The 23,012-nt window shown below is 41.2% G+C and overlaps 5 protein-coding genes across 5 annotated transcripts; 4 read left to right on the top strand and 1 right to left on the bottom strand.

Annotated features, from left to right (window-relative positions):
* The first annotated feature begins 641 nt into the window (after nucleotides 1-641).
* ghrb (growth hormone receptor b) lies at nucleotides 642-6,391 on the top strand. Its single transcript, XM_087791885.1, has 9 exons — nucleotides 642-766; nucleotides 2,025-2,097; nucleotides 2,431-2,554; nucleotides 2,865-3,043; nucleotides 3,306-3,481; nucleotides 4,269-4,413; nucleotides 4,493-4,583; nucleotides 4,647-4,716; nucleotides 5,019-6,391. The coding sequence occupies exons 1-9, from the start codon at nucleotides 746-748 to the stop codon at nucleotides 5,634-5,636; spliced, it is 1,497 nt and encodes a 498-aa protein (XP_087648011.1). The 5' UTR covers nucleotides 642-745; the 3' UTR covers nucleotides 5,637-6,391.
* A 38-nt stretch (nucleotides 6,392-6,429) lies between these two features.
* Nucleotides 6,430-9,727, top strand: ccdc152 (coiled-coil domain containing 152). The gene is made up of 8 exons (XM_087791889.1): nucleotides 6,430-6,592; nucleotides 6,756-6,861; nucleotides 7,066-7,134; nucleotides 7,486-7,550; nucleotides 7,718-7,853; nucleotides 7,971-8,098; nucleotides 8,180-8,281; nucleotides 8,903-9,727. Exons 1-8 carry the CDS (start codon nucleotides 6,533-6,535, stop codon nucleotides 9,023-9,025), a joined length of 789 nt encoding a protein of 262 aa, XP_087648015.1. The 5' UTR covers nucleotides 6,430-6,532; the 3' UTR covers nucleotides 9,026-9,727.
* A 1,231-nt stretch (nucleotides 9,728-10,958) lies between these two features.
* Nucleotides 10,959-15,246, top strand: nim1kb (NIM1 serine/threonine protein kinase). Its single transcript, XM_087791883.1, has 4 exons — nucleotides 10,959-11,944; nucleotides 12,093-12,387; nucleotides 13,282-13,550; nucleotides 13,649-15,246. The coding sequence occupies exons 1-4, from the start codon at nucleotides 11,936-11,938 to the stop codon at nucleotides 14,417-14,419; spliced, it is 1,344 nt and encodes a 447-aa protein (XP_087648009.1). The 5' UTR covers nucleotides 10,959-11,935; the 3' UTR covers nucleotides 14,420-15,246.
* Nucleotides 15,247-16,070: 824 nt separating this feature from the next.
* On the bottom strand, nucleotides 16,071-17,249 carry LOC148080264 (growth arrest and DNA damage-inducible protein GADD45 gamma-like). The gene is made up of 3 exons (XM_087792632.1): nucleotides 17,079-17,249; nucleotides 16,781-16,988; nucleotides 16,071-16,676 (listed from the first exon to the last, which is right to left on the bottom strand). Exons 1-3 carry the CDS (start codon nucleotides 17,219-17,221, stop codon nucleotides 16,563-16,565), a joined length of 465 nt encoding a protein of 154 aa, XP_087648758.1. The 5' UTR covers nucleotides 17,222-17,249; the 3' UTR covers nucleotides 16,071-16,562.
* Nucleotides 17,250-21,373: 4,124 nt separating this feature from the next.
* Nucleotides 21,374-22,543, top strand: LOC148080263 (growth arrest and DNA damage-inducible protein GADD45 gamma-like). The gene is made up of 3 exons (XM_087791884.1): nucleotides 21,374-21,509; nucleotides 21,593-21,800; nucleotides 21,905-22,543. The coding sequence occupies exons 1-3, from the start codon at nucleotides 21,409-21,411 to the stop codon at nucleotides 22,016-22,018; spliced, it is 423 nt and encodes a 140-aa protein (XP_087648010.1). The 5' UTR covers nucleotides 21,374-21,408; the 3' UTR covers nucleotides 22,019-22,543.
* The last annotated feature ends 469 nt before the right edge of the window (nucleotides 22,544-23,012 follow it).

Genomic DNA, 23,012 nt, shown 5'->3' with positions numbered 1-23,012 from the left:
CCTCACATTACTAGAGAAAACCTTGAAAACGCACTGCATATAATACAATCATGTAGTATTATAAAATCACTGAATACAATAAACCTGCATCATATAAAAAAAGGCTGTAACATGAAAAGAACAGAACAAAATATGGTGACAGCAAAAGAATGGTGTTAAGAGAGGGGTGCAGAGCGGAACAGGTGAGTTTCGATCTGAAGAGGGGGAGAGGGTCACGGAGGACAGGTTATAAAGTGTCCCAGAGTTTGACTGCATGACTGCACGCGAGCAAACATCCTTGTGTGGAGAGTAAAGAGAACAGAGCAAACAAGACAACAACTATTGTAACTTGTGCTGCAACAAGTTGTATTTCAAACAGTTTTTATAATATAATACAATTCTGATTAATTAATTAAACTTATTTTCTTATATAGATTTGAATGTTGAATTCCCGGTGAGAACTTAAAAGATTTGAACACAATGATTAAAAGTTGAAGACATAACATAATAAAAACTAAAAGTAAGCAGGTCGAAACGTGATCTCGTGTAAGAAGAGTGGAATCCCTCCTCAGGGTCAGCCTCCCTCTTTCTCTCCCCCTCGCTCTCGTTTACAGTTCCTGGAAACGTCATGTTGTTGACGTTACTCTGAACTCGACCGACAGGGGGCGCTCGGCTCCACTACTCGCTCACATGTTCTTCGACAGCGAAAAAAGAGAGAAGACTTTGGAAACTCTTCCACTGAAGACGTGGATAACAACCTGCGATCATGTCGCGAGCTTGTCTGCAGGTCAGTGTGTTCTATCTTCCTCGTGTGAAAGCAAATCTTCGTGTTTCCTTCCTGCCTGGCTGCTCGGGAGCGGCAGGAATGTGGACATTCCTTTTTGGTGGACACTTGTGTGTCACAGTGAACCAGCGGCTCGTTGAACGATATATATGAACATATATGACGATGATGATGGTTTAATGAAACCGAGCGTGTCATGACCCGTATGTTTAAAAATACTCTTCCACGAATGTTTACTACTCGGACCATGTTTGAACCTGAAAGATGAGCTCCCAGTGGTCAGGGAGCAGGACAGTACGCTGGAGAGAAGGTTCTGGGGCCACAAGATTTTCTCCCGGGGGTTTATGTCAATAAGAAAATTATATACTTCTATATATATTATACAAGTGTCCTGATTTAACAGAGAAGATGGTAGATTGACAAGACCTTGGCTTCCACATTCCTACTCTAGTGTTTCTTCACTTCATATATGTATACATGTTTTCTGGTCAAAACTAAGAGGATTAGAATAAAAAAACATTTAGAATATTTAAAATACTAGGTGATTGCATTGTTTGGTAACTACCACTGTTTCCTGGGGTTATTAGACTGACTTTTAATCAGACGCAGTCAACAAGAGGTGTTTTGTCTTTATAAAATGATGCAAGGATTACATGCTAAAACGCCTACAAATAAAGACTGTGCAGCTCTGGTTCTATCAGGTCCAGTATTTTATGTTCCACAACCAGTAAGCTTAAACTTTCTATTGGTGAAAAACTGTTGCTAGTCAATGGATAACTTACCACTGGATGAACACAACACTATCAGATCCTGTGATTGTGTTTTTTTGCGGTCTATTTATACTGGTGATGGTTTGTTAATAAACAAAAAAAAAAAGGTTTGTATTCAATCTTAAAGATTAAAACATCACAGTTCAAATGGCCTCTTGATACGAATCCGACCGACGGGCAACATATGTACAATTTTTTTTCAAGCATGTTTTCCTGCCTTCAGGCTCAAATGTGGGAAGGATGTTCTGCATTAACAGGAAATGCAATTCAATTCAACACAAACATGACCGGCTGTGGGACATCCATTCCACCATCTGTGCTCCCTGTAGAAACACACGAGATAATCACGTCTATTTCCAGTACTTTAATTTGGTTAAACGCACATAACAATCAATAACAATGTAGTTGGGACTAGACAAGTAGACGGTGTGACGTACAGAGAGACACTATTTGCCAGGTCTGTGGGTCATTTAATAATTTTCTTTCCTCAGATCTGCCTCATGTTGCTGCTCCTCTGCTGTCACGAGTCCACAACTGAAGTAATGAAACCAACTGTGAGCGAAGGTATGTTCTTTATCCGTCAACGTGTACGGAAAATATTATTTTGTGCTGTCAATCAGTGGAATAGTTACTTTGTCGTTTAAAAATAAAAAATTTAAACAAGACAAATCTTTCACTGATCAAGTTAGTGCACGTTCAGTTCTTTAAAAAAAACACCCATGTTTTCTTTGAAACATTTATTTTGTAGATGCGTGTGGCCAATGAGTCACCGCAGCTGCAGATTTCAGTGAAACGCTTTTAAAGTCTCTTCTAGGAAAAGGGAGTTGTTTGCCCTTCAGCTAGTCTGTCAGAACGGTGTGTTTTAATTTACATAGTGTGTGATGTATTTCCCTCCAGTTCTCCCACACCTCACTGGCTGCGTGTCCAAAAACATGGAGACTTTCCGCTGCAGATGGAAAGTCGGCTCCTACCAAAATGACATGGAGCAGGCAGACCTTCGTTTGTTCTATTTAAACAGAAAGTGAGTAGAAGAATGAAACTATAAAACTGTATGGTTTAGTGTGGAAGGAAGAAAAGAGAATGTGGTTCCATTTTCTGGAACTCCTGTGTTGTTCTCTGTGTTATCTTGACCTTTTAAGTTTATATTTGATTAAGTATTGTTTTTGATTGTTTAAGCGCTTTGTGACCCTGGTCTGGAAAAGCACTCTATCAATATAAAATACTTACTTCCTTACTTACTTATATGGAGGTCAGAGTGTGAGGGTGTTTGGAAACATAAACCCAAGTTTTCCAAGACACCGAGTGGATTAAAATCTCCTAAATATGTCCAGATCCGCCCATGATCCTCGGACTAACTGGACAGAGTGTCCTCACTACAGCACGGATCATCCTCACGAGTGCTTCTTCAATGAAAACCACACGTCCGTGTGGACACGCTACACTGTCCAGCTCCGCTCAGGAGACCAGACTGTGCTGTACGATGAGAAGCTCTTCCATGTTGAAGACATCGGTGAGTGATGGTTTGGATGAAACAAAAAAACTGTTTTCTATGCAAAAACAGTTGAAATTAAGATGTTATAATACGAACGGCACACAATTCTAAGGAACTTGTATAGTAACAATTTACATGCAGCGTATGAACCATACAATAATATTTGATTTAATATTTTTGTAGAAATCAACTTGGTTTTAGCTTCCATGTGCTCCATAAAAAGTAGTTTCTGAACATTAACCCTAAAGAGAGTGAATATGAAACTGCTGTATCTTTTCAGTCCAACCAGATCCACCCATTGCTCTGAACTGGACCCTTCTGAACATGAGCTTGACGAGCAATTACTTCGACATCATGGTGAGCTGGAAGCCTCCTCTGTCGTCTGATGTGGAGTTGGGATGGATAACTTTACAGTACGAGGTCCAGTATCGAAATGTCATCGGCGAGTGGCAAGCGGTAAGAACAAACATTTGAGAATTAAAGATGCTGTTGATATCCGTCCTGGTTTCTATGATAATGCAAACCGAGTGACTTTCTGTCAAACTCATGGCTTGTAGGCAGCATTGGGCCATGTTATAATCATACATGGCCTGTCATGTCCTTTCATAATCTCTATTATAAATGGCCTGAGTCTAATCTTACATTTTCTATGTTAGATTAATTAATGCCAGATTAATAGAGTTCATTATGAAACTCATTATGAAATGTAAAATGAGCACAGTCGAAAGGACAATCTGTCGACTTCTCCAGCTCTTTTCACGTCAAGTTTCTGGTAACTTGAAGGAAATAGGTCAGAATATATTTAATGCAAGACAATAATGGGTTCAGGAGGACACCTGATTAAATATATAAATATAAATATATTAAAGAAATTGAAAAAAATGTAAGAGTTGTGTTGTGACTATAAATACAATAATTTGCCTGCTTTCAAAGTTAAATGCTTGTTTTTGATCAAATACTTAATATATTATTTTCTATAGTTGTTTGATCAGGTGACCTCCTAAACATTTTATTGTTTACTGAAAATCTGTAATAAAAATGAACTACATATTTTTTTCTAATGTTCCATTTATCTGTTTATTACATATGAAGCTCAACTATATTACACCCTAGGATGGTTACACTCTACATTCTATTTTATTAATATTTAGAGTCAATAAGGAAGTCATTTGTTCATTAATGGTTCATGTGTGTTCCCTGATCTAAAGTTTAAATACTAATTTTATTATCGCCTGCCTCAAAGGGGACGCCAGTAAGAAGCACGCATAAGTCCGTATTTGGGCTACAGACCAATGTTGATCATGAGATACGGGTTCGCTGCAAAATGCTTGGAGCAAAGGAATCTGGAGAATTCAGTGACTCCATTTTCATTCATGTGCCGACACAAGGTAAATGTTAACACACACTGAAGTAGAGTTTTGGTCATTAGAAAGTAATAATAACTTATTTTGATTTTCTTTTCCTAAGTGTCAAAGTTCCCGGTTCTGGTTCTGCTTGTATTAGGGAGTTTCTGTCTGGTAGCGGTGCTCATGTTTATCATGATATCACAGCAGGAAAAGTAAGTTACTCATAATTGATCCAGTTTCTGTGTGTAACACTAAATGTCTTTTCCTCCTCAAAGGTTGATGTATCTTCTCTTGCCTCCTGTTCCTGGGCCAAAGATTAAGGGGATTGATTCACAACTACTCAAGGTAGTAACATTTTACTAGTGATAGCGTCAAAAAAAACGTTTTAAGTGGACAGCTTTAGTCAGAAATTCAGCCAAACTAGAGGAATACCATAACCTTTAGTGGTTTTAGTGGTTCACATAGGGTCACTGATGACGAACATTTTCAAACACTACTTTTGGTCACGGTATGGATGTTAATCTGCAGTTTGCTGCTCTGCCACAAGGTGGCTCTGGACCTCATGTTGTGTATTATTAGTTGAGAAGTAGAAATGAAACAGCAGATGTTAACGTAGAAATAATCTCTCTCTCTTCATTTTGTGGTAGAAAGGGAAGCTGAGAGAGTTAAACTGCATCATGAGTGCACCTCCTTACATGACGCCGGACTTGGACAACGACCCCTGGGTGGAATTCATCGATGTTGACTTTGAGGACAGTTGTGCACACCTCTATGCAGACTGCATCACAGACCCATCGCTGAGCTGCAGGGACGCTGACTCAGGCCGGGTCAGCGGCGGTGACCCTGACACCCACAGCGAGGGTCATTTTGCTGCGTTAGATCCAGACCTGAGCAATGACACGCAGACGTCAGTGGCCCTTGAGCAATGCAAGCAAGCATGGGAAGTGACTCCGGGACAGAGAGAGAAGGAGCTGCTGTACTCTCAAGTGAAGGAGGTGAAAGTTTCCGGAAAAGTTCTTCTTTCGTCAGAAGAAGAACGTTTGAAGGAGAGAACAGTCGAGAGTAAAACAAGTGGAGAGACTTCTTCTGATTACAGTCGAGGACAAAACCCTCCTCCTCTATACACCACAGTGGAGAGTATTCAGGGACAAACCAGTCTTTTGCTGACAGCAAATTCACCTCCTCCACTGATGATGAACTTAAAGACAGTTTTTTCACCAGACACTTACCTGACGCCTGAGCTGCTGGGAAGCATCACACCCTAGGAAGCTGAGGAACTTTGCAGAATATTGAGTTTGATTGTCGTTTAGTTTCACATCTAGTGTTTTTTTGTACATATGATCTGTAAGCATTGTGGACACTAGATACCTTAATATACTTTCATTTATTACAATGGTTGTTACATTGTTTTTTGATCAACTGCATTAACTAAAAGCGTATTTGTTTGCTTGTTTTATTAAGTGCCTTAAATTAGTCGGGGTGTGTGCATGTGTGCGTGTGTGCATGCCTCTGTGTGTGTGTGTGTGTGTGTGTGTGTGTGTGTGTGTGTGTGTGTGTGTGTGTGTGATCATGTGTGTGTTTGTACATGCAAAATAAAAGAAAGAAATGTTCAGTTTAATAATGTTTTTAATCCGCATGCTTATTTTATCATATTGTTTTTATAGTAGCATCTACTTCTATGTATGTATGTTGAATAACATTAGCAATATAGATTAGGGAATTTTAATGGGCTTTTATTAAAATATTTTTTTTGTATTTTTTAAACAAAGAGCGAATATATTTTGCAAAAGGTTGCTATCCTCATAATTTGCAAATCTATCATCATTATCTCAATAGCTTATTTGCTAATCAACAAATATATCAGTTTAATCAATTATATGAAATAATTCCATGGAATATTATATGTGATTCAGATGGGATATGGGATTCAGACCGTTTTTCTAAATGACTTATATATTGTATTGTTATTTTTTTCTACTTTGTCAGTTTGTCGTTTCAATAAAGTTTTATTTCAAGCTAACGTTTGCTAACTGTCACGCCAGCTAATCGTTTCTGTATTTGCTTCACAGCCAGAGTTACTCGTTTCAAAGACGATTCTAAATATTCCAAATCTTAATATTTAAAGTCAAGGTGTGGTAAAAATGTTTGTTTGAATTTGAAAATGGCTTTAAACAGTTTGAATCTGGACAAGTTCATGGCGAGTTTCATTCTCCTCGAACAGGTTTGGTATCGATCATCTAGTTTTTACTATTTTTGTTTTAATTTTGTAAAGTTACTCGTTACCGCTAAAATGTAAAATGCTAAAACATCATTGCAGTAATTGGACCCTTTTTTTTACAGTCAAAAAGGTAAAACTCAGTAGGAGAAATGTATTTCCTTTCCAGAAAATCGCAGAAGTCCATAGCAGCAACAGCCAGTTGGAGATGATGCTGGAAGAGGCAGAGGGTCTTGTCAAATTTCACCAGGACAAGGAAAAAAGCATAACTGAGGGTGAGTCATGTATTTTTTTTACATTTCATCTTGTTGTGGATGTGTTTATGAGAACGCATTAGCATTTATGATACTGTTAAATAAATGAAATTGCATTATTTGGTGTTGTTTGTTGTTGATAATAAAGTTAAGCAATTATTTTGCACACATTCACACACTTCAAAGAACCAGCTCTGACAGTTCATTTTCTCACATCTGTTACAGAAAGAGATGATCTACTTTCATCTGTTAAAAACCTCCAGCAGAATCTTCAAGAGCAATGCAACCTGAGAGGTCAGATAAGTCCACGTTCACCAATAAGTGATTAAAAAAATAATTATGGGACATGTGTTGATATTTTGTTCAAGTGATGTGGAAATGTCATCACTGATTTTATTAATAATTTTTGGGTGCAGTTTTATTCAAGACTACTTGCAATTAATAAAGACATGAATTAAATGTAAACAGCCTGAAACTAATAATGTACTGACAATATAATTGATCTAAAACCATCACTTAAACATAGCCTTTAACAAAGAACTTACAATCTAAGCAAAATCTTATGTTGTGTCGTCCTTCTGACATTGACAGGGAAATTGTAAACACAAAATGTACCCTGGTTGATTAAATGTGTTTTGGGTTCAGTGGAAAATGCAAAGCTGAGAAATGATATGGTGAACCTGAAGCAGCAGAAGAAGAAAGCAGACATGGTGAGAAGTTCTGTGTTTTGGACCTTATGTTAGAATTATAAACTGCAGTTTTTTTGAGGAAAATGTATATAATAAAATGAAAATGAAATCTATAGTCAATGTTTAACAGCAGATCAGTAACATCCGCCTGTACTGTTTATGACTTGTGAGATTTGGATTGTCACAAGGATGGGCAGGCTGAGATCCAGCAGCTGCTGGATGAGATGAAGGCAGAAGAAGAGAGACACCACAACGAGCTGGATGTGCTGAGACACCAGTACAGGGCAGAACTGGACCAGGCGCACAAAGACCTGTACAGTCAGTGTAAGAGTCTTCCACCACAGGTCACAATTGGATCCATCCCAGAACATTGTTAGAACTTCTTTAGAAGCAGATGCACTGTCACAGATGTAGACTAGAACAACCAATTTCCTTTGACAGTGGAAGCCAAAATGAAAGAGATGCAGAAGGTGCTGGAGCAAAGAGACCTTGAACTGGAGGACATGCAGAAGAAGATCACAGAGCAGGAGACAGAAAAGCAAAGTGAACTCATGAAACTGCAGATGGAGGTAAATGTACTAGTAATGATGACATGCGTGGCTCTAATTGATTGACTTTTGCTTCATCCAACATCTTGTGTACGCCCACAGTTTGGTGCAAAGCTGGCTCGGATGCAGAACGCGGCTCAATGGACCAAACAGCAGCACAAACAACAAGCCGGCAACCTCATCCCACAGAGTGTTTACAAAAAGGTGAGCAGAAGGGAACTTTGGAAAGCAAGACATTGAAGATGATTATGCATCGAAAACTTTGCACAAAACACATCACCTCAATAGACCTGCATCTAACATACATGTATGAAGTCTGTGTCAGATCTGTTCGGTATCTGACGGCTCACTCAGCTGTAGTAGACCAGGTGACCAGAAGAGGGAGACATGCAGAGTTCAACATGATAGTTAACATTCACCATATAGATGGGAAGAACTGTGTTGATGGAGAAATTCCTTTGGGAAATTATTCAATTATGAATTGAATAATTATTATTGAAGTCTGGTGATGAACAGGATGTTTTGGATTTCGTTTTGGATTATTGATTACTAAAACAACATTTGCCCCAAGACTAGTGTAGCTGCAATGATGTTATTTTTATTATTATAGTTATGAAGATAATAAACGTCATCTGGGGCGAATTGTCACTTTAAAAGTTGATTCAGTAGTGGACAATATCATCTTTATTTGAAAACATTCTGATTATACTATTCAAATAGCAATTTTAATTTAGAATAAATATGTTTTAAATGAACTGTATAGTTTGTGAAGTGACATTGTTGTTGTTATGATTGGATTAAGTGCATGTGCGTCTGTCTCTGTAGAAACTGAACTTCTTCCAGGAGGAGAAGAACCGAGAGATTGTTGCTCTACATCAGAGAATCACAGAGCTGGAAGAGCGTCTGGGTGATGTACATGATTCTCGTGGTAAAAAGAAGAAAATGTAGTTTGTTCATCACAGCTTTTACAATGATGTTTTACAAGTAAGAAAAGGGCCTCTAAGAATCCCTTGTCTTTGTATGCATGTTAGTTGGAACCGGTGAGAAGAGAGGACTGTTTAAAGCTATTCTTGTCTAAATCTAATCTACTCAGACGACGTCAGTCCCGTTCAAGAAATTGAGCAGCTTAATCCCCAGTGCTTCAATGATGCACACTCTCACCTTTGTTCCAATTTAATCAATCAACATCTCCACAACTGCTGGACATGTTTGAAGTAATAAACTCTTTCTTGTCAGATTAGTGTGTTTGGTCGGATAATTAATCCTCTATGAAGGAGATCTTTAGTAGCCGAGGGCACGGGCCGAACTAAATGTATATTTGCCTTGTACGAAAGCAGGTACGAATCTTTTAAAATTCCTTTCCTTCAACAACATTTTCACTCTTATAGTTAGTCTCTGTACAATGGTTGACAAGGATAATCCCTGTTTTTTATCTTAGTTTAAACACTTGCATCATTAAATATCATGATATTAACATGAACATCTGAATTCCAACTATCCAGCAAGTCCGATGCTCTGACATGGGTTTTTTTTCTTTAAAAAAAAACACCTGTATGTGCACTCCAAATATCCAAAGATAAATGAATATAGGGATGTCAAACATAACTCCTGGTAGAAGGCCCGCAATGCACTGCAACAGGTAAACTCTTGAGGTAGTCTATTCATTCATTCATTCTGTACCACCGATTTACTCATTGGGGATGTGGGGGGGGGGGGGGGCTGAAGTCTATCCCAGCTACTTCAGGCAAGTGGGTCACAGAGACTCTGAGCCATCATCAAACTGGAAGTGAACCCACAACCTTACAGGAGAAAGGCAGTTAAATCTGTACATCAAGTTTGACATGTTCAATGCAGAGTAAGTGTCTCAAATACAGTTTTACAGATATGTACATATACTGTGATCTGCAGCTGCTTGACTTGATTCAAAAATGTGTGATTATGAATAAAAATGCACAAATATCAAATCACATACAAGTCAAGCATCACAGACAATGTCTCACACTAGCACAACTTCTAAAACACCGACAAATCACCTCTGTTTACACAAGGTACTTTTGCATAATTACCAAATATACATTTTAAAACTATATGGTTCTCAAGCTGAGTATGCACAGCAAAGGAAACCAAAGTTTATTCCTCCACTTTAATGTCCTTCACTCTACTCTCCATTCATACTCCCAAGTAGCCACAGACAACGCTAACACAAAACACTTTCTACATTTTAAATAGGTTTTTGTGTTTCTGATTTTGTGTGCAGTTGTCATGGGCGGAATGTAAGATAAGTATTACAATTTATAAGAACTGGAACTTGTCAATTGAGAGGTGCTAAACTTGATGCAGTATAATATGTACTAGTGTATTACGATCCATGCAATTGTATTGCTAAAAATGTGGTGGCTGCCCTCCAGATTAAAACTTTGCTGACACATTTAATTTATTCCTCTAAATAAAATATATTTACTTACCACATTTAATCTGTATAATTTTCCAGGGACAATTTAACCTTAGAGCATGTTCCATGCATTTAGCAAACGGTGTGTTAATGCACACATTAATGAAGTGATGGCAGTGAGAAGAGACATTATTTCAGTGTAAAGAATGAAAGAGACCTTTTCCACATGAGCCTCAGTTCTATCTCAAATAACTCGTTTTTTCCATGATTGTAATCAAACACAGCGTCATCTTGGTTGTTGAGTGACTTAGAAGAGGTCAGTAGAAGAGCTGAAATGTTTTGTGTATCAGTGCTGACAGTTGTGTGTATCTGTTGCACTTGAAAATATTCAAGTGAGGAAACATGATTGAGTGACATCTACTTGTTCATGTAAAGAAATGAGGGTACACAGACATATAGGAGATTTTAAGATAGACCCTAAATTGAGTCATTAAAGAGTTGTAGACAATCAAGGTCATCATACAAAAACATTTTAACAAAATAACAACGATGGCTGAAAAGGTTTCCTTAACTTAGTTACCAAACTACAACATAAAAAGACACTGCAAGTGGCTGCCACATCTACTTTTTTGTTCGTTTTTTATTATTTTAAGTAAATTTGTTGTCAGTAGATTATATTGACTTTCTTCAGCCTTTGTTGTTGTTCATGACTTGGCTTTATCGGTTTAAGCCTAAACTGCAAAAGTTAAAGATAATTCAGAATAAAAGGTGGATGAAAAGAAAACACAAAATGTACGAGGGATCAGGAAAACCTGCGAAATGCTGTGTTCAGGAGTCATGACATCTAGAGGGAACCTAACATTGATTGTTCTTCTGGTTGATAAATAACGAGGATGAATTCCACTCGTTCAGTGAAACGTGTTTGCTAGATCAGAGTTTCTTCTGTGGTCAGAGATGACCTGCAGCTCTCTAATCTCTTTACCTGTGTTCCTCAGCATGACAGGAGGCTTCACTAATCTCCTGGAGGACATTGACTAATGCTGTTATGTAACAATACATGATCTTCACTAACATGCTCAGGATACAAACTCAAGGGCTTTTCATTTGAAGAATCTTAGACAATTGAATCATAGCCGTCATCAGTTCTGGCTTCAATCAGCTCAATCTGTTGTGTTGTCTACTTCTCTGACCAACATTTCTGCTATCACGTTATCACTTTAAAGAGATCATGACGCAGCTCTCTTCAACTGGATTAAAGTACATGACACCATCCTTTCTCAGGGGCGTCAAGGTGGGAGGTGTGGTCTGGACACGGGACAGAAGAGCTGCAGCCACTGTGCTCTTCCCTGCAGGTTCTTGGAAGGTTGGACTGTTATCATGAGCAGGACAAGTGTTTTTTTAATTCCAATTCGTGCTGTAAAGGCGACTGACCAGGACTGTTGAGTTTGGATGAAGAACTGTGGTTGATGAACCCGGTAAGAAAGATTTACTCTTTGAATAATACCTTGTTTTTGAACGTCTCGTTCAGACAAACAAGAAATATTGATGACCATCCAAGATGCCATCTGTAATTGAGGTACAAGTAACAGATATATAAACAATAGTGTTGTTGTTTCTTTATAGATGACTTTGTCCACGGAGATGCCTGGGTGTCAGTACCAGGTGAAGGTCCATACCTCCCACAACCACAGGACCTACAGCCTGTCGGACAGTTCCGATGCTGACCAGGACTCAGACGAGTCAGAAGCCTCGACGCGTCTGACCCCCCTACAGAGGCTGACCACCAGCCTGTGCAAGGATGAGAAGACAGTGAAGGAGCTCATCATCGGCCGCAGGGTGGGCTTCTACAAGGTCCGGGGAGAAATTGGATACGGGACCTTCTCCAAAGTGAAATTGGCTTTCCATGCACTGACCAAAGGTTGGTGAAGATTCTGTCCCATTAATGTCTTAATTTACCATCAAACTATGAGTTAATGTGTTTGATTATAATCCATTTAAATCATAGTGGTCAGGGAGTTCGGCCAGTAGGCTAAATTTAGGATCTTAAGAACTTTATATTGATGAGTGAGATGCTGAAGAAGCCATCAGGAACCCACCTCCTTGTGTTACAGTTAGAAATGTAAGATTAAATGGACATCGAAACATGTTACAATTTGAAAATGAAACTTATTACTTTTGACAACATGTACCAAACCTGCAGCTTTTCTATGGATTTTTTTCTGGGTGTTATGCAATAGTTTCTGGAACAAGAGGTGACGGTAATGCACCAAAAGGTGGGTCCCAACCTTCTTTGGACAAAGAGGATAGGACTAAACCTTTGATTTTATTAATTATTTTTTATGTGGCTGTCGAAGAAAGTAATAGAGATTCTTATGTGACATTCATCAGTGACAAGAATGTGGAGAGAAAATGTAAATGTTTCTATGTACAATTTGTGTTTATTTGTTGTGACAATGTTTATCAAACTTTTATTCAGTTAAGCTCTATAATCCAGACACTTTTTTTGGGGGGGAGCATGCCTGCAGGCTGTACATGTTATTTGGTGAAATCTGCTTTAGAGCAAAGTTTGGAAATATTTCTTCACTTTAGTAGCCAAGTTTCAGTAAGCGACAAGTGGCTAACAGATGTACTACCACAAGAGGGTCGGGCGGTATAGTCATCGAGGAGGCTGTACTACAAGACAGTGCATTATTTAAAAGCTGATCATTTGTGTTGAAAGTGTTATGTATGACTTGTAAACCAGATGCTTGAGGTCAATTTGAAACCCCAAAAAGAGCTCACTTTGTTTGACCTTCGATTTAATCCTCTGCAGACAAAGTAGCCTTGAAGATCTTGGAAAAGACCCGGCTCGACACGCAAGCCCAGCGCCTGCTCTCCAGAGAGATCACCAGCATGGAGATGCTGCAGCATCCCAACGTGGTCCGTCTGTACGAGGTGGTGGAGACCCCGAGTCGCCTTCACCTGGTGATGGAGTTCGCAGGTGGGGGAGACCTGCACACCAGACTGTTCAATCAGGGGAAACTGTCAGACAACACTGCCAAGATTATCTTTTCTCAGATTCTGTCTGCAATCAAGTACATGGTGAGTTGATGAATCAGATCTGTGTTCCTCTCATGAGTCGGTCAGTTGAGACTCATGTGATTCCTTATTGAGACATGCTGGTGTTTCTGTGTTTCCAGCATCATCTGAACATCATCCACCGGGACCTGAAGGCAGAAAACGTTCTGTTCACCAGCAGCGGGTGCATCAAGGTGGCAGATTTTGGCTTCAGCACACGGGTTTCAAATCGTAACCTCGCACTGGATACTTTCTGTGGCTCTCCACCGTACGCTGCCCCCGAGCTCTTCAGGGACGAGTGCTACCTGGGACCACCTGTGGACGTGTGGGCCATGGGGGTGCTGCTCTACTTCATGGTGACCGGCACCATGCCCTTCCGGGCTGAAACCATCGGCAAACTTCGACGCAGCATCATCGAGGGGGTGTACAGCATCCCACCGGGGGTCCCCGGCCCCTGCCAGAGACTTATCAAGGGCATCCTGAAGGCGGTCCCGGGCGACCGCTATGCCATCGACCAGATGCTTGGCTGTGATTGGCTGTTACCTGTGGAGTTTCCCTGGTCCGTAGGGCCTCTGGAACCCATGAGTCCACTGCAGAACCTGCTGGACTCTGAGCGGGATTATCTGGACGAGGACGACGAGGAGCTGGAAGAAGACGTCAGGAACAGTCTGAGAAATTTGGGGTTCACTCCTGAGCATCTCCTCAACAATAAACTGAAGGACAGCCGGAACCCTGTCACCGGCGTACACCGAATCCTCTTACACCGTGCTCAGAAGAGGAGGGGCTGCGACAGCCTGCCGATGGTGCGGGGGATGGTGAGGGACCCCAAGAGAGAAGGACTGCGAGCATACAGGGGCCTCAGACACACCTCCAAGCTATGTGTGCTTTCATGAGTCAACACACGTGGTGTCAGCGAAGCCTGAGATAAGACAATGATTCCTGATTACGTTTTTGGGACATTTACCACATGTGTGAATCTCGGAGTCGACGTGTACTGCACCGAAGAAAACCGTTGATCAGTGAATCTTTAGTTTAACTAATAGTGCCTGACATGAAGGACATAATTTAACCATGATTGTTTTTGTTCTACAGGAGGAATAGATACCTGGACAATCTTTTCATGTTGAGACCTAACTTTATCAAGAGATGACGCATTTATTCTTTTTATACTTTCCTTGTGGGGGGTTTTATATATTTGAATAATCTCCAGGGGTTTTGGGAGATGCACGATGCGCTTTACAGTCTTTTGTTTCATGTTTCACGGTTTATTTCATGCAGATGCTGTTAATGCATCTTTTTTGTGATGAGACAAACTCAATGACTTGTTTTCAAATGTATTTTTTATGTGTGTATTCTAGTAAGTAATAACTGCAGAGGTGAATAACCGGTGATATTTGTGTTCAATGAGACTTATATGAGCTGGTTGCTGTTCATCTCTCTGCCACTTGAGGTGCTGGATTTTTAGTTGTTTTAAGTCAGTTGCATTTGTGACAGTGGCGCCCCCTGAGGAGCGTGAGTTGACTGCAGGACCGTATATGCGCTCGATGTCGGGTTGAATGATGACGTTGTCATTTATTTTAAACATTTATTCTAAATATTTATTTTAGAATTAAATTCTAAATTTCAAATTGTTTTGTAGTTTACCTGCTGCCTTAGAGCGTAAACCACAGAAACTTAAACGATCGTTTAATGTCTGAATACTTAAGTTATTTCACTCTAACGTGACTGCCCGTCTGGTGCTGGCTATTTTATTGTATGAAATTAAATGTGACAATAAAGTTTTTTCTGGTTCCTAATACTTGTGTGCAGAAGTGCAGCCAACTGTTTACTAAGCTCCTCGGAGTGGAGTCGAACAAAGATCCAGACAGCAGCTGGAAGCTCACAATGGAGAGCAGCAGATGATACCCGGGCCCACTCTCTCCCCCCTTTCTAAACAAAGCAGCACAAAGAGCCAGCCAGCTCCCCTCCGCCCTGCCCTGACCCACTCCCACCTGCGTGACGAGGCAGATGGTGCGGCGTGGCCCAGCAGACATCTGCCCTCAGACAATAGTGTGTGTGTGTGTGTTGTGAGTGTGTGTGTGTGTGTGTGTGTGTGTGTGTGAGTGTGTGTGTGTGTGTGTGTGTGTGTTGTGAGTGTGTGTGTGTATTGTGAGTGTGTGTGTGTGTTGTGAGTGTGTGTGTGGAGCAGGAGCTGACAGGCCTGCAGCCTCACTATTGTCTGCTGCTCTATACACATGCAGATGAGTGAGGGGGGAGTGACGCCCCCAGACAAGCGAGGGGTTTCACTCTTGTTCAGTGTGACCACTCCTCCCAGCAGCTGCCACACGTTTGCACAGAAATCACAACAAAGAGTTCAATTCTTCTCTTTTTTTTATTCAAGCCATTAGTTCCATGACACGTTTAATGACGTCACATATCTCATCAATCAATAAGAATAGTTGACATTTCTCACAAAAGTGTTATATATCCTTAATTTAGATTTATCTAACACTATAACGTTGTTTTTAATTCGTTTATGTCTTCGTATAGGATTAAACCTATGAATTCAATAGCAATCTAAAGTGAAACCTTTAGAGAATTTAAGACCATTCTGGAAAGTGAGAAACATTTTAAGCAACTGTTGTCATGTTGCTCAGCCAAGAGGCCTCGATCAAAAAGTCTCTTTCAACCAAGTCCTCTTCTTCAGCACCGCTTCTTCTCCTACTGCGCATGCGTCAAGGTGCGACATCTGCTCTGTGGAACCACAGGACGCAGAACTCGCTTCTCCTTTCTCTCCAAACCTCATCCGCACAAAGAATGAGGGTCGTTGCGTCGCTCTCGTGGCATACCTGACCTCATTCACATAAAGAATGAGAGTCATCTTGGCATGGACGGGACAAGAGACGACGTTCACGGGGGCCCGGGGGCCGGCGCCGTGCTGCCTGGACGGGAATCCTCCTCAGGAGTATCCAGGGATGGGTAGAAACAGAGTCATCCTCTTCAGAAGGATGAGCATTTCTAGACATGAAGCTTCATCATCGGGACTCGAGGTCCAGATCAACGTCCAGAGAGAGTGATCTCAGGAACCCAGTCGTTCAGACGCCTGCTCTCCTCACAGAACAGGTGCAGCTTCTCCAGAGCTGGATCTTCCCAGGAGCCCTCATCTTGGTTCTGTTGAGAGGGGAGGAGGAACTTTAGTGCACAGCATTCACAGAGTGATGACAATCCACACACATGAGCGACACAAGAGTGTCCATCGTGAGACTTGGACATACCGTGATGAGGACACAGTGGGCGTCTTCCAGCGGCGTTGACTTGTCTCCAACGAGGTCAGCCAGACGCTGAGAGTCGCTCACTCTCACGATGCTGATGTCGTTGTCGAAGCAGAAGGACTGGATGAGGGTGAAGTGGATCTGCAGAGCCACGTCACACTCGAACTCCTCGTCCACGGCCAGCACGCAGAAGGACACGCTGTCTGGGTCACTGTGGGGAGAAAGCGTGGGTTAGATCTCCATCCAAAAACGAACTCTTAAGACACGTCACTTGAGTTTCTGAGAAGGTCTATCAACTTACATGTTCATGATTTTGGCGCTCTCGTAGACCCCCACGGTGAGGGACTGGTTCTCTTTGGCAGTCAGCAGGACCTCCTCCAGAGCCTTGCCGGTGGTCTGAGCGCGCTCGGCGGCCTTCTGGCTCACGATCTCCTCGAAAGTCATCTTGAAGTTTGGTGGGCAAGAGTTTTTCCAAGCAGGAGCGAAGAACAGGTTTCCAAGCAGATCCAAGAGCGGAGTGTGTCTCTGGACCAGGACTCAGGCTCTTTATAGGGCGGTGGTCGTGCGCCGGCTGCTGCGCGTCGGCTCTCCTGATTGGCTGAGGCTCGCAGCATCATTCATATGCTAATAGTATTGTCACACACTTCTGACTCGTGGCAGATTGATGGGGGTCTTTGAGAAACCCCCCCCCCCCCCTTCTCTATGTCCTGGACCAGAATCTAAAAATAGAGTAGTACACGTTTTATAGTTAAAAATAAAAGTGAACTCTGAGAGAAAATGCGTTTTGCATGTTTATTTTCTGCATGGATTTACACGTCAGTGTTGCTGTTCCTTAAATCAACTTAAAATATGTTTGAATAAAGTTGTCAACATTTACCGAGCGACTTGACGCGCACGATAAATCCATGCAGTGCACAAGTTAGACTCTCACTTCTTATGTCCATCTACTTTATTTAAGAGCGAATGTAGGAATAAAACGATCAATGTTTTGGTTTCTAGCAGTAAGAGTGGACCCCCATCCCCCCTCCAGCCCGGACTGACCCCTGAGCAGCAGAGAGGGCTGGATGATGCCATCTGTGGACTAGCGGCTGCGCTCATTGTTTCCATTCTCACGCTGACCATACAAATGCAAATGACTTGCGCGTGCCAGAATGCGAGACTTGCTGCGCAATCTGCTGCCGAGACCCCCCCTACACCCCCCTAAACCCCCCTCACCTCCTCCGTCAGCTGCTCGTCTCTGCAGGCTTTTTGTTGTGTTTTACCTCCATTCATATGCAAGTTTGGGTCAGTCCAAATAAGAGGTGGCACGAGCGCAGCTCGCGCAGTAAAAAAAAAGAAAAAAGTAGTAAACATTATTTATGACCCAGCATGCACGAGGGAACCAAAGATAAAACAAGTTTAAAACCCCGCAACTCTACTTTATAACGTTAAATGTTGTGCAATTATTTTCTGTGAGAGTAAACATAAGTATAAGCAATAACTTGGCTGTAGATTTGAAGGATGCATCTATAAATATAAATATAATCTAAATATAATGTCATGCATGGTTGCATTAAAATGCTTTAATAAAAGCAACAATACACGATCAAATAAATAGTAAAGCAACGCAACATTAAATACAACTTGTTATGTCATGCACTCTCTGGCATATAAAGGTGCACCACAGCTAGTGCACGTTTTAATATCACGCACTATCATGGAACAGGTTGTCGGGCTCAGCTGCGGGGCTGAGGAGGGGCGACGGAGGGGCGCGCGGAGAGGAGGAGCGGCTCTGGTGATGGATAGAAGCTCCATTCAGCTCCATTGTTCCATTGAAAGCTGCGGCAGATGGAGAGCTGTGGAGAGCAGAGACCCCCCTCCTTCACTCTCTCTATGAACACAGGTCACCCGGTGACCCCGGGGGCACACCCTGCGCTCGTCTGCTGACATCCTCGCCTCTCGTCTGAGTCTGGATGCAAATCGAATTAAAGTATTCTCTGTCAACTTTAGTTTTTTTCACGTTCTGACTGCGGAACTCTAGAAAAAAACGCGCAGTTTAGCGCACATCCAGCGCGAGCGCAGATATATGTCCTCGGGGGCCCGAGGCTGTAAATCGATACGAGCTCATGGACGCACATCTGCCGTCAGCAGCAGCAGGTGTTCACGTCACACCTGCGGAAGTGGAGCAAAAAAAAAGATCAAATCCTCTAAAGTCTAAAATCTTCAAGCTACTTTTCCTCGGCGTGTTGCCAGAGTTGGTGTGATTAGAAACTACGAATCAAAATCCGGATTTTCATCACAAACTAAGCAGGAATATGTTAATGTCAGACACCCCCCCCCCCTTCCAAGCCCCCCTCTGTCCCTCCCCAGCAGCTGACGGCTATCTGATGCCTTGCATTGTGCCGGACACACACTGATAAAGTGCTGGCAGATGACACGCGTCTCGAGTGCGTGGAGTGCGTGGAGTGTGCCACCACCTGCTCCTGCAACTCACCTCCAGGCCCCCCTGGGATTATCGCCAGCTGTGGAGCCAGGACTGGAGTGAAGATCCTTTCAAACCTGGCTTCGTGTTTGGCCAAAAATAGAAACACGCTGTTGCTCTTTGATGGCTTAATTGAACACATGCAGATTAGCACTATAAATATTGCACTATTAATATGGGAACATTTATTTTGTAAGTCTTTTTAACGCTTAATTACCAATTAAAAAAAGTATGTAAAAACACTTTCATATCTTTTTTTATGGTTCATTTCTGCTACAAATGTGCTCTCAAGTTGCACTTAAATCACTAAGCAGAGGAAAAAAAAGTCCCTACATTTGCCATCAGAATCATAATAAGAAACTTTTATTGCCAGTGTAGATTTTTTTTTTGGTGTCAGTACAGAATAAAAGAATGAAGTAAGATAACATTGCAAAATAAGCAATAGAAAAACAGAACCAAGCACCAAGGCAGCCATTATTGGTCTTTATAGGAATTAGATATAGTTCGTTAGTTACTTTATATAGTTATATTATTATATAGTTAGATATTAGTTGTTAAGCTTAATCTTACACCCACGTAACACATCATATTTGTAGAAGCTGTTGAAACTATAAATAATTAAACAGCAAAACTGCCAACTTGGCGCAGTGCAAGTCAATTAATCTGAGATGCATTTAACATTTTTTTCTTCCTATATTTGTGTATGTTAAAGATTTGACTCATTGAAGACAAATACTATTATTTCTAATATATACATGAGATTTGAACATTTTGATACTGAAGGAAACAATACTATCATTCTAACATCACAAATATATCTGGATTCATGTTTTGTTCTTCTGGTTTGTGACTGTTTTTTACTGAATAACATGTGTTGTTGTAGTTTTTTCTGATTGATATTTTATCATATTTCTTTTCTTAGTTTGTTTTTTCGCTGAATGTTTAGCCTCCATGTCATGAGTCTGATTTGGGCAGGTGAGGAACTCTGTACAAGCCTGTACCTTTCACAGTTGTGTTTCACTTAACTTGTGTTAAACAATAAAACTAACTAAGAAACTAAACTAACTAACCTGAAATAAATGGATCAATTATTGCTCAGATGGCTGTTGTCTGTTATGGGATGGTAAAGACAAAAACATATGCTCTATTAAAAACAACACCTGGGTCACAATAAAAGCAATTATATAAACAGGGATGTATGTTTGTACCACATGTGTCAAACTCTTTATGTGGCCCGTCGGATGGTTATCTCAAATCAAAGTAGATTAATGTTCTTGTTGATACCTTGACAAAAAATATGCCATAGTTTAACAAGGAATAAAGATTACGGATGTTAACAATTATAAAGGGGAACTACTGAAGTTGAAGGAAAGAAAAGAACGGAATAAACCTTAAAGATAATATTGCGATCAAACACGTACTTCCTGATACTTAGGTTTTTCTGAATGTCTAAAAATGGCACGACTTTAAGGTGAAAATAGCACTGATTTCAAAAAACAACTTGGATCCAAATGATGTAACATTTTAATGCCCGTCAATTAAAGTTATATTACAATTAAAAAAAGATGAACTAGAAGCATTCAGTAGGTGGTACTCATGATGATATGACTGATCTGAGGTGTTGATACTAGTAATCCTTGAAACGGTAAAACATCAATCGTACTAGTTTTGTTTATCAGTAGAATTTATATTTTAATGAAATAAATACAAAATTTAAAAACATTTGTCAGGCCTACACATAGATAGGAAAGTCAGTTCAATAGAAATGCAAGTTAATCTAAAGGTTTGTTCTTCTATTAATGAAAAAAAAAACATTAGTTATTGGTTTTTTCTCCCTTCACCACAAAACGTCGATTTGTTTACACTACATGGAATTGACAGGATTATAATTTCCACACTGACCATCAAAGCCATGTTTCTTTCTATGGAGGAAGTTGGGGACGTGCCATTTCTTCAAAGAAGCTGTACATTGGTCTGTGGAACAAAGCTTTCCTCTTCTTTCAAGACTCGTGTGGCACGCTTCCCCCAGGGTCAGGGGGGTCTGTGGACTCTGTTGCTATTGTGGTGAACTCAGCCAATCAGAGAGCTCGTGTGTGGCTATAAAGCCTGCTCTGGGTTGGGGGTCAGCACAAACCTTCTTCCTTGGATTTCTAGTCTCATCGACAGCAACATGTTTTCTCCTGGAAAGTGTCTTGAGGAAGCTTTGGTCGGAGCTCAGGCAGAAGACCGACTCACTGTTGGAGTCTACGAGAGCGCTAAAATAATGACCAGGTAAGAATTGAAAGCTGACAGTGATGACTCTTTACTAAATGATGGAGCAGCTCAATGACCGAGTGACCTTCTTCTCCCCACAGTGACCCAGACAGCGTGTCCTTCTGCGTGCTGGCCGTGGACGAGGAGTTCGAGTGTGACGTGGCTCTGCAGATCCACTTCACCCTCATCCAGTCCTTCTGCTTCGACAACGACATCAGCATCGTGAGAGTGAGCGACTCTCAGCGTCTGGCTGAGCTTGTTGGAGACAAGTCTACGCCACTGGAAGACGCCCACTGTGTCCTCATCACGGTACGTCCAAGTCTCACGATGGACACTCTTGTGTCGCTCATGGGTGTGGATTGTCATCACTCTGTGAATGCTGTGCACTAAAGTTCCTCCTCTCCTCTCAACAGAACCAAGATGAGGGCTCCTGGGAAGATCCAGCTCTGGAGAAGCTGCACCTGTTCTGTGAGGAGAGCAGGCGTCTGAACGACTGGGTTCCTGAGATCACTCTCTCTGGACGTTGATCTGGAACTCGAGTCCCGATGATGAAGCTTCATGTCTAGAAATGCTCATCCTTCTGAAGAGGATGACTTTGTTTCTACCCATCCCTGGATACTCCTGAGGAGGATTCCCGTCCAGGCAGCACGGCGCCGGCCCCCGGGCCCCCGTGAACGTCGTCTCTTGTCCCGTCCATGCCAAGATGACTCTCATTCTTTATGTGAATGAGGTCAGGTATGCCACAAGAGCGACGCAACGACCCTCATTCTTTGTGCGGATGAGGTTTGGAGAGAAAGGAGAAGCGAGTTCTGCGTCCTGTGGTTCCACAGAGCAGATGTCGCACCTGGAAGCATGCGCAGTAGGAGAAGAAGCGGTGCTGAAGAAGAGGACTTGGTTGAAAGAGACTTTTTGATCGAGGCCTCTTGGCTGAGCAACATGACAACAGTTGCAGTCAGGGAATATGTTTCCACTTTCCAGAATGGTCTTAAATTCTCTAAAGGTTTCACTTTAGAATTCCATGTTATTAAAAAGGCAACAAAAAAAAACAACAACAACAAAAAAGGCAACAACAATTATAACAATTGTACCATGAGTTGCAACGATTCTATGTGTACAATAAAAATGTTTGACGACGACAATTTTTGTCTTTTATGAAACAAAGTAACTATATTTATGTTGACTTAGATTGAAGTACAAAAACCCCAAACATATTTAAAAATACATTTAAAATCAAGTATATTAAGTTAGCTTCTCTGCTAACTTAAGCTAGCGACCCACCTTTGAACTCCTGAGCCAAACTTCTGTACCTGATTTATGGTTTAGTATTCGATTATATCACAGCCACGAACAACCATAGGGTTTTATAAAAACACACGCCGTCTTAGCGCTGACCACAATGCATTACAGTTTAGCTGTAAACTATCGCTGCAGTGCCACCTCCTGGCAGCGCTTGGAAAAAATATATATGTTGACCTGAAATGTTATCAGCAATTGAACCCATGAGTGAGAAATATAACGTCA

This window comes from Callionymus lyra, chromosome 5, assembly GCF_982586985.1.
Source record: "Callionymus lyra chromosome 5, fCalLyr1.hap1.1, whole genome shotgun sequence".
In the NCBI taxonomy this organism is placed as follows: domain Eukaryota; kingdom Metazoa; phylum Chordata; class Actinopteri; order Syngnathiformes; family Callionymidae; genus Callionymus; species Callionymus lyra.
This window is presented reverse-complemented; position numbering and strand designations above follow the sequence as displayed.

Excerpts from the sequence above, each read along its gene's own strand:
- nim1kb (XM_087791883.1), top strand. Across the intron at positions 12,388-13,281 it reads TTTCCATGCACTGACCAAAG|ACAAAGTAGCCTTGAAGATC; the intron begins GTTGGTGAAGAT and ends AATCCTCTGCAG. Across the intron at positions 13,551-13,648 it reads TGTCTGCAATCAAGTACATG|CATCATCTGAACATCATCCA; the intron begins GTGAGTTGATGA and ends CTGTGTTTCCAG.
- ghrb (XM_087791885.1), top strand. The coding sequence starts at position 746 with ATGTCGCGAGCTTGTCTGCAG. Across the intron at positions 767-2,024 it reads TGTCGCGAGCTTGTCTGCAG|ATCTGCCTCATGTTGCTGCT; the intron begins GTCAGTGTGTTC and ends TTCTTTCCTCAG. Across the intron at positions 4,584-4,646 it reads ATGATATCACAGCAGGAAAA|GTTGATGTATCTTCTCTTGC; the intron begins GTAAGTTACTCA and ends TCCTCCTCAAAG.
- LOC148080264 (XM_087792632.1), bottom strand. The coding sequence starts at position 17,221 with ATGACTTTCGAGGAGATCGTGAGCCAGAAGGCCGCCGAGCGCGCTCAG. Across the intron at positions 16,989-17,078 it reads AGCGCCAAAATCATGAACAT|TGACCCAGACAGCGTGTCCT; the intron begins GTAAGTTGATAG and ends TTCTCCCCACAG. Across the intron at positions 16,677-16,780 it reads CCCACTGTGTCCTCATCACG|AACCAAGATGAGGGCTCCTG; the intron begins GTATGTCCAAGT and ends CCCTCTCAACAG.
- ccdc152 (XM_087791889.1), top strand. The coding sequence starts at position 6,533 with ATGGCTTTAAACAGTTTGAATCTGGACAAGTTCATGGCGAGTTTCATT. Across the intron at positions 7,551-7,717 it reads AGAAGAAGAAAGCAGACATG|GATGGGCAGGCTGAGATCCA; the intron begins GTGAGAAGTTCT and ends GATTGTCACAAG. Across the intron at positions 8,099-8,179 it reads TCATGAAACTGCAGATGGAG|TTTGGTGCAAAGCTGGCTCG; the intron begins GTAAATGTACTA and ends GTACGCCCACAG.
- LOC148080263 (XM_087791884.1), top strand. The coding sequence starts at position 21,409 with ATGTTTTCTCCTGGAAAGTGTCTTGAGGAAGCTTTGGTCGGAGCTCAG. Across the intron at positions 21,510-21,592 it reads AGCGCTAAAATAATGACCAG|TGACCCAGACAGCGTGTCCT; the intron begins GTAAGAATTGAA and ends TTCTCCCCACAG. Across the intron at positions 21,801-21,904 it reads CCCACTGTGTCCTCATCACG|AACCAAGATGAGGGCTCCTG; the intron begins GTACGTCCAAGT and ends TCCTCTCAACAG.